General features: G+C 35.4%; 1 protein-coding gene across 1 annotated transcript in view; it reads left to right on the forward strand.

Moving 5' to 3' along the window:
- The window catches only part of CABCOCO1 (ciliary associated calcium binding coiled-coil 1), a 137880-nt gene that overhangs the window by 46988 nt on the left and 76674 nt on the right, over positions 1–14218 (forward strand). Inside the window, exon 5 of the mRNA XM_004462497.4 lies at positions 862–934. Coding sequence (XP_004462554.2) covers positions 862–934 — 73 coding nt within the window. The remainder of the gene's footprint in view (positions 1–861; positions 935–14218) is intronic.

The raw sequence follows: 14218 nt of genomic DNA on the forward strand, positions 1-14218 counted from the left end.
TGTTACTGAGAATCAGTGCATTATTTGCTTTTAAGCTAGGAAAACTCAAGATACAATCCAATTGTTCCCTTATCCCAAATCTATCACCTCATCACAGATGTATGTTTTTTATTTTATCTAGGTATTATGTTTTATAATGTCAATATCTCTGTTTTGGTTTCCTGGCTGCTAAAGCAAATATCATGCAAGAGTTTGGCTTAAACAATGGGAATTTATTGGCTCACTGTTTCAATGTTAGGAGAAGTCCAAAGTCAAGATATCAAAATAATAAAGGACAAACAAAAAAATAAAAGAAAAGTAAGAGCAAAGTCAAGGTATCATCAAGATGATGCTTTCTCCCAGAAGACTATATCATGTTCTGGGGCTGGCTGCCAACAATCTTTGCTCCTTGGCTTTTCTGTCACATGGCCAATGCACATGGTGGCCTCTCTTGGCTCTTGGTTCCATTGACTTCCACCTTCTGGCTGCTCCTTCTGGCTTTCTCTCTCTGTAACCTTCCCTCGAAGGTCTTTAGTAATAGAATTAAGACCCCGATTCATATGGGCCAACCTTAAGTGAAATAACTTCATCAAAAGTTACTATTTACAAGGGTCCACAGCCACAGGAATGAATTAAGTTTAAGAACATGTTTTTTCTTGGACACATAGCTCCAAGTGACCACAATCTCCAAAATTAAACCTTTAATTTCTTAGCATTTCTGGACACTTTCTTATGGAATAAAGGAGATGGTTAACTCTATATTAGTGTTTAATGTTTTTAGCTTAGTCAGTGGTAACAATTTCCCTTTAATAAATATCCTTACTTATTTGATTCTTTCCTAAAATACATTTTGCAGAATTGCATATTTATTTTGCATTTCAGCTTATTTCAACACTACAAGCTATATGAGTTTCTTTTCTACTCTGCCAGGGAAGAAATTGTGATAGGAACTGAGGTAAGTAATTTATCTAGTTGGAACTAATTAAGCTGAATCACTTAATGCATGCTGATCAGCATCTGGATCTTTAACAGCTTAAAGCAACTTCTTGTCAAGATTATGCAAGTGTTAATACAACCAACTAGTAGTTTGCAAAAGAATAATTGCATAAAATGAGCTTTGGATTAAGAAAATAAGCTGTCTTTTGGCATTAAAAGCATTGTTAATCACACGTACATTATGTGTTTATGGATTATTTGGCAAAACTCAATTGAATAGGGTATATATGTCTTCATACAAATAAAATCAGGAAAAGTGAGATAAATCCAGCTAGACCTCTTCTAATTTTACATTGATTTTGTGTACATTGTTTAAAGCCTAATTCAAATCCCATTTCCTCAGTGAAGCACACCTTCTTTGATTACATCCTGGCTCCAACAAATGACTTGGACAAACGCTGTAGTCGCATCCTGTGATTTTATTTCAGTTTTTCTCTTCCTGTTGCATTTTGGCTACTTCTACAACACCAATGAGCATGTAAATATGTACTGTTCCATATGATTCTCGGTATGTTGATATGGCTGACATAACTGTCGTTTCCTTGAAGGCAAGGGTTGCCTTCTGTTCTTCCACCGCAGCCTGTAGTATAATGTGAGACACTATAGCCACTCAATTAATGTGACACAAGGGACTCAGCGACAGTGCCTAAAGCAGCAGATGTACAGTAACTACTAGAAATAAACTCTTGGTAGGAAAACATTTTAAGGGTCAAACGTGCCTTTAAAAAGTGCTCCTGTAGGTTCTCTACTATAGGAGACTACATTGCCTAGAAGAATCAGAGACAGGAGACTTCACATTATTTGTCATGTTTTGCTCTCAACTGGAGTCTGTTTCTTCTGGTATGAAAGGCACTGACTTTATAATCTACTTCCATATTAATTGCTTCCTTTAGTTGGAACTAATTAATCTGAAGTGCTCCTGTAGGTTCCCTACTACTTTAGGAGGCTATGTTGCCTAGAAGAATCAGGGCCACGAGTGGCCATGATTAGAAATAAACATGTGAATAAGGGGATTGTCTTAGTTTGCCAGGGTTCTTACAACAAAGTACCACAGAGTAGCTCTCCTAAACAACAGAAATTTATTTCATAGTTCTACAAGCTAGAAGTCTGAAATCAAGGTGTCAGCAGGGCTGTGCTTCCTCTCAAAACCAAGAATCCATTCCATGCCTCTTTCCTGTATTCTGGTGGGTGGCCAGCAATCCATGGCATTCCTTGGCTAGTGGCAGCATACCTCAACCTCTGTCTCTGTCACATGGCTCTCTTTCTCTCTCTGTTTCCATCTCTTTCTATGTGTCCAAATTCCCTCTGCTTATAAGGACACCCAGTCATACTGGATTACGGTCTGCCCCAGTTCAGTGTTGTCTCATCTTGATAAATTCTTCAAAGATCCTATTTACAAATAACTTCACATTCACAGGACAAACCATTAGGACGTGAATGTCTTTTTGGAGGACACGGTTCATTCCATACCGGGAATAATTCACATCATCTTTATAACTTCCTTGATATGAAGGACCAGCTAAAATACACCAACTATTCTATCTTCCAGGGTGTTGTTCTTCTGAAGTTTAGAAATTGCTTGCTTCATAAAGACCTCGGTCACCATTAGTCACTCTCCATTTGGGCAGTTGTTCTAAGGCCAGCCATTTAAAAGTGAGCTGCAGCAAAACAAGGAAGCCTTTTTGACTTTCCTTAAAATGTCTTCTTTGTAATCCCTTTAACCTTGTACATACTGTACTTAAACTAGTTGACACTTGTCAAAGCTTCACTGAAAACATTTCCATTTCGGAATTACATCCTATGGGATGACCCTGTTGCAGTAATTAACGGTTTGGAATATAACCCTATCACATCTGTTCAGAAAGACATTGGGAAAATGACAGTGGCTTCAACAGTGACGAAAATAGATATTTAGAGCCATCAAGAAAAGTTTCAGAAAGAACTACCTTTCCCATTGTTAATTGCACAACCATGCCTTTCTTCTATGTCATAGGATATATTTAGGTGACATTTGTGCTTTTGGAAAGATAAAATGAAGGAAGCAGACAGGGATTGGCTCGTAAGTTTTCCATTGTCTTTGTATGTTCCACAAGCTGATAAGAGCAATTAAAATTAATCCTTAAAAAAAAAAAATGTTTTCAAGAATTAGATCATTGTGGAATCTTAGAGGATTAACCAAAGTAGGTGTCATACTATAGTATTTTATGGTGTTTCAGAAATGTCTGGTAACTTGGGATGCAAAATCTGTTTTTAAATTTTCAGCCTTCCATGGAGGCGGCCAGGGACACCCCCACTACTATATTTATCGCACTGACCTAGTGCTCTGGAACCACAGGGGGCCCACAGGGCAGTAGCATGTATGTTTCAAATGTAACTATCAGGCAAACATTCAAGTTGGAAGAATTTTTGTTTCTTTCTTAATTGTAGATAGAATATTAAAGCATACACATAAATCCCCTCCAAGAATAAATGCTTCATGCATTTCAGTTTTAGAAAAGTTGATTTTCTATTTTTGAATTTAACAGTTGTTTCTAGTTATTTCTACTCAGGTTTTTCAAGAAATTTCATGTTATGTTTAGATCATAGAGCCACATTTTTTCCAGTAAATCATTATTCCTGGCCTGAGAATTTTCAAAATCTAGGAATCTTCTAACAGTTATGGCTTATAAGCAACATGTTTTGTAGTTCTTAGGGTTCATAGGAGACTTCCAGGAACAGGTAGAATCTTAGAGGATACCTAAAAGTTGTAAATGAGCTAGCCAGGCAAAGGAATATAAAAGAAGGGATGTCCTAGTGGAGAAAAAGGATGATGAATTATGCCAGGAGATCTAAGTACTTCAGTGTACTATTAATAATTCTTTTGGATGCAAATGGAAAACAAGTCAATTCTAGAAGGCAGAGAGAACTGAATCTGGGACCTCCCATGTGGTAGGTGTGAGCTCAGTCGCTTATGCCACATCTGCTTCCCCCCTTAAATCTTTTTAATGTATAGGTTCTCTCTTTGTGTGTGTGTGTGTGTGTATGTGTGTGTGGGTGTGTGTATGTGTGTTTCCCCTTGGTATTTATTCATTGAAGAAACCGATCTCCTGTCCCATGGAATTTCCCACAGTCTGTTTTGGTAACTGTATCTTTGAGGTATCCAGTAACATATTCTTCTGTCTTTTGTAGTGCCAGTAAATGGTTAGTTAGTATTGGCAAACCAACCAGATTTTAGTTTAAATGTTTAGCAAGAACAATTATACAACAGGCAGTTTTGTATAATTTTATCAGATGCACAGAATGTATGATTGTCTCTCTTTTTGTGACATTAGCAGCCCTTAATCATGGTTGTCTAGACTTATTGTTTCATTAAAGGTTAAAATGGGTAATAGTCTAATATTTCAAATCTTATTAACTTATGAGCTGGATACTTCTCTGAAGAGAAGCTTATACTCTTCTGTAATTTGATTAAACTGAGGTTCATTTCATATAGAAAAGACAGAATAAGTGCCTGATTCTCCTTTATTGAGCAATTTTCAAAAGAATGAGTTGGTTCCTTAGTATTTGCCACAAGTGACTATGGTAGACAGAATAATGCCTCCTCCAAAGATGTCTGAGTACTAATACCCCAAATCAGCAAATATGTTACCTTACATGGCAAAAGAGAATTTTGAAGATGTGATTATGTTAAGAAATTTGAGATGGGGAGATTATCCTGGATTATCTGGATGGGCCCAATATGATCACAAGGATCCTTATAAGAGAAAGAGGGAGTCAAACTTAGAAATTTGAAGATGCTACACTGCTGGCCTTGAAAATGGAGGAATGGGCCAGAAACCCAGAAAGCAGTGGCCTCTAGAAAATGGAAAAGGCAAGGAAACAGACTGTCCCCTGGAGCCTCCAGAAGGAACAAAGTCCTGTTGACTTCTTGATTTTGAGGACTTTGAACCTCCAGAACTGTAAGTTAATAAATTTGTGTTATTTGAAACCTCTTAGTTCATGGTAATTTGTTATATCAACAATAAAAACTAATAGAGATTTTGACTGACACACATTTGTTGTGTTTTAATTCATTTTAATTATGTCTTAGTTTGCTAAGTGCTGCTCAAGCAATATACCAGGAATGGGTTAGCTTTTATAAGGGGAATTTATGAGGTTAAAAGCTTACAGCTCTGAGGCTGTGAAAATGCCCAAATCAAGGCATCATCAGAGATGCTGTCTCTGAAGTCACATGTTGGCTGCAGGAGACCCTGGACTCCTTCCACATTCCAAGACACAATGGCAACTCTCCGGTCTGGGTCTCTACTCCAGGCTTACTCTCTCCCCGAGCTCAGCTGTGGGTGATCAGGCATATTACTTGTCTCTTCCCTCTCCGCTGAGCTCATTTCTTTCAGCCTTTTGGGGACCTCTTTCCTTGGCCTCTGTGCTCTGATGATTCAAGCCTCTGGCCTCTGGAACCTTTTTCTCAGTCTCTCAGGGTTTCTCTGTCTCTGCCTCTATTTCTCCATGTGTTGCTCCTTTTAGTCCTCTCTTTATAAAGAACTCTAGCAAGAGGGCCAAGACTTGTGGTAGGTGCCACAGTCCAAGACCCTGAAATGAAGTAATCCAATCAAATTCTTCCACTCCCATGGGAATGGATTGGTCCTAAGGACACAATTTTCTGGGATCTACCCAGCTTCAAACTGTCAAAATTATTGTTCCTATTTATGCTTAAATTATCTTATCTTTGGCCAGTGATCCCACTGGTCTATTTGCCAATACCTGTCTGAATACCTTACTGTTTTAATTACTATAGTTATATAGAACATCTTGGCATCTGTTATGGTAATGTCTCCTTTATTACTCTGCTTTTTCAATATTTGATTGGGTTTTCTACATTTTTTTCCTTCAATATGAAATTTAGAATTAAATGCATGCAAATTTGGGTATTCAGTATCTGACCTATATGACAATTTAGTAAAGTGGCATTTAAAATCAGTTGGGATTAATCAGCTCCCAGTTTTGTGAATAAAAGACAGATTTCTACCTTCCAACAAACTTGAAAATGTGTCCAATTTACTAAGACATCCATTTCCCATTATGGGAATATATTTTGGCCCCAAACTTCCACTAGGAGCAACTAGAAAATTTGGGCAGGGTATTTAAAAAGAAAAAAAAAAAAAAAACAACCTTAAATATTTGACATCACCAGAGCTGGAAAATTATCTCAGTCTCTGAAGGATTTAAGGTTATGTATGTTTAGTGCTATAGCCTCCTCTCTGAAGAAAAGCAAAACCACTCTAAACTTTTAGATTATAGTAACAGCTTTGCATATCCAATATCCGTCACTCAATAAAAAGCACCAGGTGCACAGAAAATAGAAATACTTAAAAGTATTACAGATGACAGAGTAATTGGTCATGTGCCTCTGAATACTTATGTTTAAGAAGTAAGAAATGTTCTTGAACATGAAATACTAGATGTAGAATTTCAGCAGGGAACTAGAAAGTATGTTTTAAAAGTACCAAGGGGATATTTTAGGATTGAAAAATATAACTGAAGTTAAGAACCAAATAGATATGTTCAGCAATAGGTTAGTCACAGTTGAAGAGAATATAAGTCAGAAGAAAACATCCAGAATGAAGCATGGTAAATACAGAAAAAGGTGTAAGAAAATAGGAGTGCAGTGAAAAAGTCTTATATGAAGATAATTGAAGTCAATTTCAGAATAAGATATTAGAAGCAATATTTGAAGACTTAATTTTCCATAAATAATCAACATTAGACCAAAGATTTTACATTTTTGTGAACCCCAAATCCAGAGAAGCTCAAATTTAGACATATCATGGTAAAATTTTCTGAAACCCAAAGATGAAGACAATCTTAAAATTATCCATAAAAAGATCTATTTCCTTCAAAGAAGCAACAATAAGACTGACAGCTGACTGCTCAACAGAAAAATGAGAGCTAGAAGACCATGAAATAACTTTGAATTGTTCTAAGAAGCAAACAATCTTTCAAAAATGAAAATTTTAATAGAAGTGTTTTCAGACAAACAAAAAGTAAGATAATTCGTTACAAAAAGAAACACATTAAAATAAACAGTAAAGGGTGTTCCAAATGGAAAGTGAAATAAAGAAGGAAGGAAGAGTAATATGTATTAGATAATAGATTAGATACATAGATACATAGCTACATAGATACATAGATACATACAGATAGATGATTAAAAAAATCCAAATAAATATTGACTGTATAATCCAATAATGTTTTGAGAGATTTAAAATGCATAGAGAATTAGAATACACAATGACAGTAGCATTAAGAATTGAGACTGACATAAATGAGTTAAAGTGTTCTAAGGTCCTGGCATTGCCTGAAAAAAGTAAAAGTACTAATTTATGAACAATAATTATTAATAATAAATATTAATTAATCAATTGAGTACATATAATCTCTAAGGTAAACATTGAATAAATAACAACTGCTCAACAAATAGAGTTTGGGAAAGGGAATAATAAAATCTGATAGTTTAAAGTGCTAAATCTAAAATAAAAACTAAAAATGAGAAATACAGAGGTAAATATTTTTAATTGTGGGATTAAACTTAATTGTGAAATTGGCTACTTAAAACAGGTTTGATGAAAACTATCATGAACAAAGTTTTCTGAAAAAAGTAAGTTGGATAAACATATGCAAGATAGCAAGTAAAAGTCAAATATTTCTTATATATACTAGAAATAAAATGAGAAAAAGGCAAGCAAGACAACAGAACCATGAACAAGAATATGAATATTCAAATGTTCATTCTTAACCCCTGGCTCTATGGACTGAACCAAATTGTTAATAGGATCTTTGAAGGTGTTATTAGTTAAAGTGGAGGGCAATCCAAATCAAGGTGGGACTTTAAACCAATAGGAGCAACATCCTTCTAAGCAAGAGAAATTGGACAGAGGAGTAGTAGGAGACAGAAGGAGACAGGGAGAGAGGCAGCCATGGCCATGTGATGGTGGCAGAGAGTGACTTAGAGGTTGCCAGTAAGCTACCACCAGAATCCTATAGACTTCAGAGAAAGCTTCGCCTACTGACATCCTGATTTTGGACGCCCAGCCTCCAAAACTGTGAGACAATAAATTCCTGTTGTTTAAGAAAAAAAAAAAAGTGCATATTATATATATATATATATGAATAGTCAAAATACAATACTGATAAACATATATAAAGGTACACAATCTTAGTACTTATCAAGGAACTGCAAAAAAATAGGAAATACATGTTTCAACTCTAAGACTAAGATTGGCTAATAGTAAAAGATTATTACCTGATGTTAATGAGAATGCAAGACAACACAATTTTATGTACAGTTGGTGAGAGGTTAAATTTGTAAAGCCACTTTGGAAAAGCAAAATTTATAAAGTTTTCAAATGTTAATATCCTTTGTCCCCAGAATTGTAATTCTAATAATCTTTCCTGTGGAAATACTTACTCATATTGCGGCTGGGGCGGCTTGCACCCCGACGCTGACGGGGGGGGTTTGGAGGGGTCAGCTGGCTGCAAAGGCGTCTGAGGCTGCGGCAGACAGCCTCAGAGGGGCTCTCAGGCGTGGAGGACGCGCGGCGAGGGGAGAAAGAATGCCGCGGAGACTAGGTCTGGTACGCAAGTCCGGTTTATTGCGGAAGGGGACACAGCTTTATAGGGTTAGGGACTGCGTGGAGGGATTTGATAGGTGCGGGCAGGTACTGCTTCTTGATAGGTGATTGTAAGCGGTTGCTAGGCAGAGGGCTGGCGGAGAGGTTTGGAATAGGGGAGGGGAAAGGGGGAGTGAGAGCTGGCCGGATGTTGGGCTAGGCGGGAGATTAAAAGGGGGAGGGCAGCGCCAGCCAGCCGTTAGCAGCAAAGGCCTAGTCAGGCGTAGTCACCTTATCTAGGCCCAGTGGGCAGAGGCGGTATCACTTCTTGCCGCACCGTTTGCTACTGTGGCAAGCCGGGTGCTCTTCCTCCCACACATATTATGTAAATCTACTTGCACATGAATGCTCATCACAGCATGATTTATAACAGCTGAAAATTACAGCTCAACCAGAAGGGAAATGGTTAAATAAAATGAAGCACAGTCACATTATCCTTTATAAGGACTCCATCCTTTATAAGGAATACAGCAGATCCCTATGTATGGTAAAATATCTAAAACAATATTAATGGAAAAAGAAAAACATTGAACAATATGAAGGACATGTGTTCTAATTTGTTTATTTTTGAATGTGGATAAATTTGAAAATATATAGGCATGTATATGTTAGTAAATGGTAAAACAACTAGAAATATTTTTACTCAGCATTAATTATGATTCACCTTTAGTGAGTAGAGTAAAAGTAGGTGTTGAGGAATATTTGTAGATTTTTTTTGAATCATTTACACTGTGAATGTTTTCATGCATTATTTGCACAATAATACAGTTGTTCCTAATTTATTCTGAAAAATTGTTGAGGCACACTTTGCAAATTAAGTGCAAGTAAACATACTTATGGGCTAACATATTGACAAACAGGGAAGCATCATGTTTTAGTTTCCCAACTGCTAACACAAATATCATACAATGGGTTGGCTTAGACAACAGGAATTTTTTGGCTCACGGTTTTGAGTTCAGGAAAGTCCAGAATCAAGGCATCAGCAAGGCAATGCTCTCCCCCAGAAGCCTGTGGCATTCTGGGGCTGGCTGTTGGTGATTCTCAGCTCTTCCATCCCGGGCAGTGCACGTGGCAGTGTTAGCTTTCTCTTCTGAGCTCTGTAAACTTACAATTTCTGGCGGCTCCCGGTGGCCTCTCTCTGTCTTATTTTCACTCTGTTTATAAAGGACTCCAAAATAATCCCTCCTGAAGCCTAACCTGATTTAGCTGAGCCACGCCCTACCTACAGTTAACATCCTGAAGAGTTCTTATTTACAATGGTCCACACTTTACAGCTTGAGAACCAACACCAAAAACATGTCCACCACACGTTATTTGAGTTTTTATGAGATGAAAGGAGGAACAGGAAAAAATAGGTGAACTCTCGATCCATAAAATTAAATGCTTTATAAACTAGGTTTAACTGAAAATTCATTTATAGGGTAAACATCTGGTGTTGTCCTATAACATCCCATATTTTCCCCAAGAAAATAAAATGGGTATCATGAATATATATATTATTAACTCAGTTTAATAGTGTGTATATATATATACATATATATATATACAAACACACATATATATACACACACTATTTACTCAGTTTAATTTCACCAAAATGATACACATCTAATCTTGGATCATTTGAAATTGTATAGATCATATTAAATATACATATTTAAACACCCATACATGTTTGCACCTGGATGTTTAAAAAAACCTTGTGATTGTCTTCTTCAATACTTTCGTTAATGAAAAGAACATGACAAGGGGAGCAGGTATAGCTCAGTGACTGAGTGCCTGCCTAGCATATATGAGGTCTGGAGTTCAATCCCCTGTACCTCCTAAAACAACATAAATTTTTTAAAAAAAGAAACAAATAAAAAAGAACATGGTACATAGGTATAGTTTTATTTCCGTTTAAGCCAAAACACTTAATATATTTCAAAATCTTACTTCATAATATGGACCTTTTCAAAGAGGCTCCCATTGCACAACTCCAGGGGGCACCATTGACATCATAGTCGATCTGATCATTGGAGTTGTGCCCTGCACAGCCTGTGCAGCCTTTTGTGGAGTCCCTGTTTTCACAAGTGGTACTGGAGCAGGAACTGATTATTATAAATATGATGTACTTAGAAAGATATTTAAAGAGAATGATAAATATACTGAAGTGGTTACCTTGCCTAGAGTCATATTTTGGCAGCCTTTCATAACTCAAAATAATACCACGTAAGGTCAGCAAATACTGAAAATTCAGAGCTCTTTAAAATCAATGAGTTTCAACTGTATATAATTTCATGTTCTGAGCACTTACTCCTAAAGTCAAAGCAAAATTTAAAAAAGCACATTTTTTTCTTCCTTATTTCAAAACCCACACAGATTATGAGTGTTAATGGCACTGTACTTTTAAAAATTTGTTAGCTTTTGGGGGTAGGGGAAGAATAACCAGATAGAAACATAAATTTCATTTTCTTTCTTTAAACTCTGAAGTTATGGTGTCCTAAATAAACAAAATTTGAGACTTATGTCAACACTCATTGTTTTACAGAACAAACAGCAGCAAAACAACATTGCATGTCTGATCATATTTTGGAAAGGAAGAAGGCAACTGAAGCGTAGCTGTAAAGATATCTTTTTTCTCTTCAGTCAGTTTACCCTTGAGATGTACCTATCAAAATAATCTAAACTTATCCAAAAGATGTTTTTAATCTTGAAAAGGGCTCTTTTTTTCTTCTTGGATGATCCTATTAGGAAACTGTTGGAAGGGAAGTCATACAGGACATAATTTGTAGTTTCACCTACTCACGTTGGGTGTTGCTAAAGAAAATCAATCAGAAATTGTTGTGTTAAAATAACTCTATCTACACTACCTGGCATGTGTGACTAACTGACTTTAGAATATATCACTTAAAGAAAATAGTTGATGCTTTGGTATACAATTTATCAAACTCGAGTCCTCTTTCTCCAAAGCACAGAAAAATAATCATCCCTCCCTAAATATAAATCTTTTAAGAAAAATTCAGTGAATCTGTCTCCAGTAATATAATTGATAAATGGCAGAAGCACAATTTAAAGATCGTTTCTATCTCAGATCATGTGACACCTCAGCTCCTGAGCCTGTCACTCCGTCTTTCCACCACTTGGCCCACTGGCATCAATCTCCGCTCCTCTGTGACCGGTACTCTGATTGAGCTAGGTTGGTATTTTTGCAATTACAGTCTTCTTGCTTACTTCTGCCTTGAAGTATGAGGCCCTTTCTACTTCTTGAAATGTTCTCTAACCTTTTTTCTGCTAAACCAAACCTATTATTTCCTCACAGCTCAGTTTGAGAGACACTACTCTTAAAGGGGGGAAAACAAAAACAGAAAAAAGAAGAAAGACGGAAATAGAAAAGAAAAAAGAGCTACCTTCTGTATTATCACTGTTTACTTTTATTCCCTCAGCATTAAATACCCTGTTCAGAGACCACTATTATATGCACTCTTTTATAAATTGACTTTGAATTATATAACTACATCTCATGGAACTAATTATATAGTTCCTTGAGATTAGAACAACTGACATTATTGTTTCTATTGTTTTTTCTTAATATAGGAACTGTATACATTCACCCAGTGTTCAATAATTGCATGCTTACTAAATCAGTTAATGTACAATAAAGAAATTTTGTTTCATTGACAAGTTCTAAAATATGTTTATGGAGTGTTTTCTCAGCATGTACACTGAAAAACCTACATCAGCTATTTAATGTGAATCAAGTCTATTATTAGAAAAATTTAAAAACTGGTATTAGAAGAAATTCTTACATTAGTCATTTTTAAACATGGACAACCTGGTTTATATGGACCATCTCGGGAATATCTAATTTTAGTCCTTTATAAATCAGGATTCTATATAAATTATAAATCATTATAAATCAGGTAACTAGTCTGATAGAAAAATTGACAAATACATTTACAGGAGAAGCTATATGAACAGCCAATATACTTATGAAAAAATTTTCATCCTTGCTGGTACTAAAGGAAATTCAAATTAAACTAAAATCATCAGACTTTCAAAGATTAAAATAATAAGTCATTGTTTGTGAACAAGTGATGAACCAGGTCCTCTTATGTATAACTGATAAGAGTGCAAATTTGAAAATTTACTAGAGAGCATGTTGAAAAAAAAGATATATAAAAAATATTGGGCCAAAATTATCATTCTGTTAGTCTATTCCAAGGAGATAAGCAGACAATAGCCATGTATGGTTTATATATGTATATATATATATGTTTATAACAGAGAAGTAACTGTGAGCTACCTAAACATCACTAGAAAGAAGTTTTAAAAATTGTTATGCCTCTGTATAATGTAATTCAGTCATCATTAAAAGTACTTAATACAGTGTTATACTTAGGTTGGAAATTTATTCAAAATATATCAATTAAGTGGGAAAAGGCTATTATATATGTATATCATGATGTGGTTTTATAATTATATCTATCTATTGATTGATTGATCTAAATAAAGAATTGATCCTGAGGGACATATACCACATTGTTAGAGTTATTTGACATTAATAGAATACTGGATGATCTTTGCTTTCCCTTTACTTTTGGCTATATGTTCTGAAATTATTTTTTGCAGTCAGTACCATATGACAGCATGCATCTCTTTTTTAGAGTAAATACTTAAACTATCAAAGTTTTATTCCATTCCTTTTTATTTTCCTTATTCAGTATTCTTTTTTCTTGCTTATTTAACTTTAAAAGTTTGCATAGCATTATGAAACTGTTTTCTTTTGAAGCAATACATTTCATGTTTATGTGATTAGGAAGTCTTCTTTGCCCCTAAAGCAAAAGAGTTTAATGAAAATGAAGCTTTAATTGTTACTAAAGGATGAGAATCTTATTCATGAGTTACATAAATCACAAAAATGTCCAGCATGATCCCAGAAAGACTCAGAAAACAAGGATTCTATCTACAGAGGTTTATTCTAATATTTAAGTTACTACCTGGCCAACAATGGCAAGAAGCAGAGTGATGAGTGTAATCGATAAAAATTTACATATACTCATTCTTTGATTACCTGTCCAGCAAAGTTCTTTAATAATCCAAGAAGCTGGTTTAAAGAAAGTAAAGGAAGTGATCTTTTTATTCTCCAGTATGTCCAGACATGTAAAAAGTAAACTGCATCAGGTTTAGCAACCCATACTTGCAGAAGTATATTTTCAAATCAAAATGTGTTCAAAGGAGAGCAATCTGGATTTTCAGGGCCAGTGAGCTCTGAAGAAGAAAAGATCCAGGGAAGATGTAAAAACTGTCTTCAACAGCTCAAGGACTACAAAGATAAAAAAGAAATTTGCCTAATCATCTGATATAGGCATCTGATTAAATGTGTGCTATTACTTTCTAATTAATGGAAGTAGGGATTCATGCCTTCCCATTTTTTATACTACCAACTCTTAGCATGTCCTAGCAAACAGAAGACATTTAATAAGTTTTATTGAATGACTTGGGAGGGAACAAATCATATCTTCATTGAATGTATTCCAAATTCAACTATATGGTTTTTGTTCAATGATATTTTGTAAAGTTGTTTAAAGTATTGGATAAGATATTGGGCTAGATGA

The sequence above is a fragment of the Dasypus novemcinctus genome, chromosome 6, assembly GCF_030445035.2.
Source record: "Dasypus novemcinctus isolate mDasNov1 chromosome 6, mDasNov1.1.hap2, whole genome shotgun sequence".
Taxonomy (NCBI): Eukaryota; Metazoa; Chordata; class Mammalia; order Cingulata; family Dasypodidae; genus Dasypus; species Dasypus novemcinctus.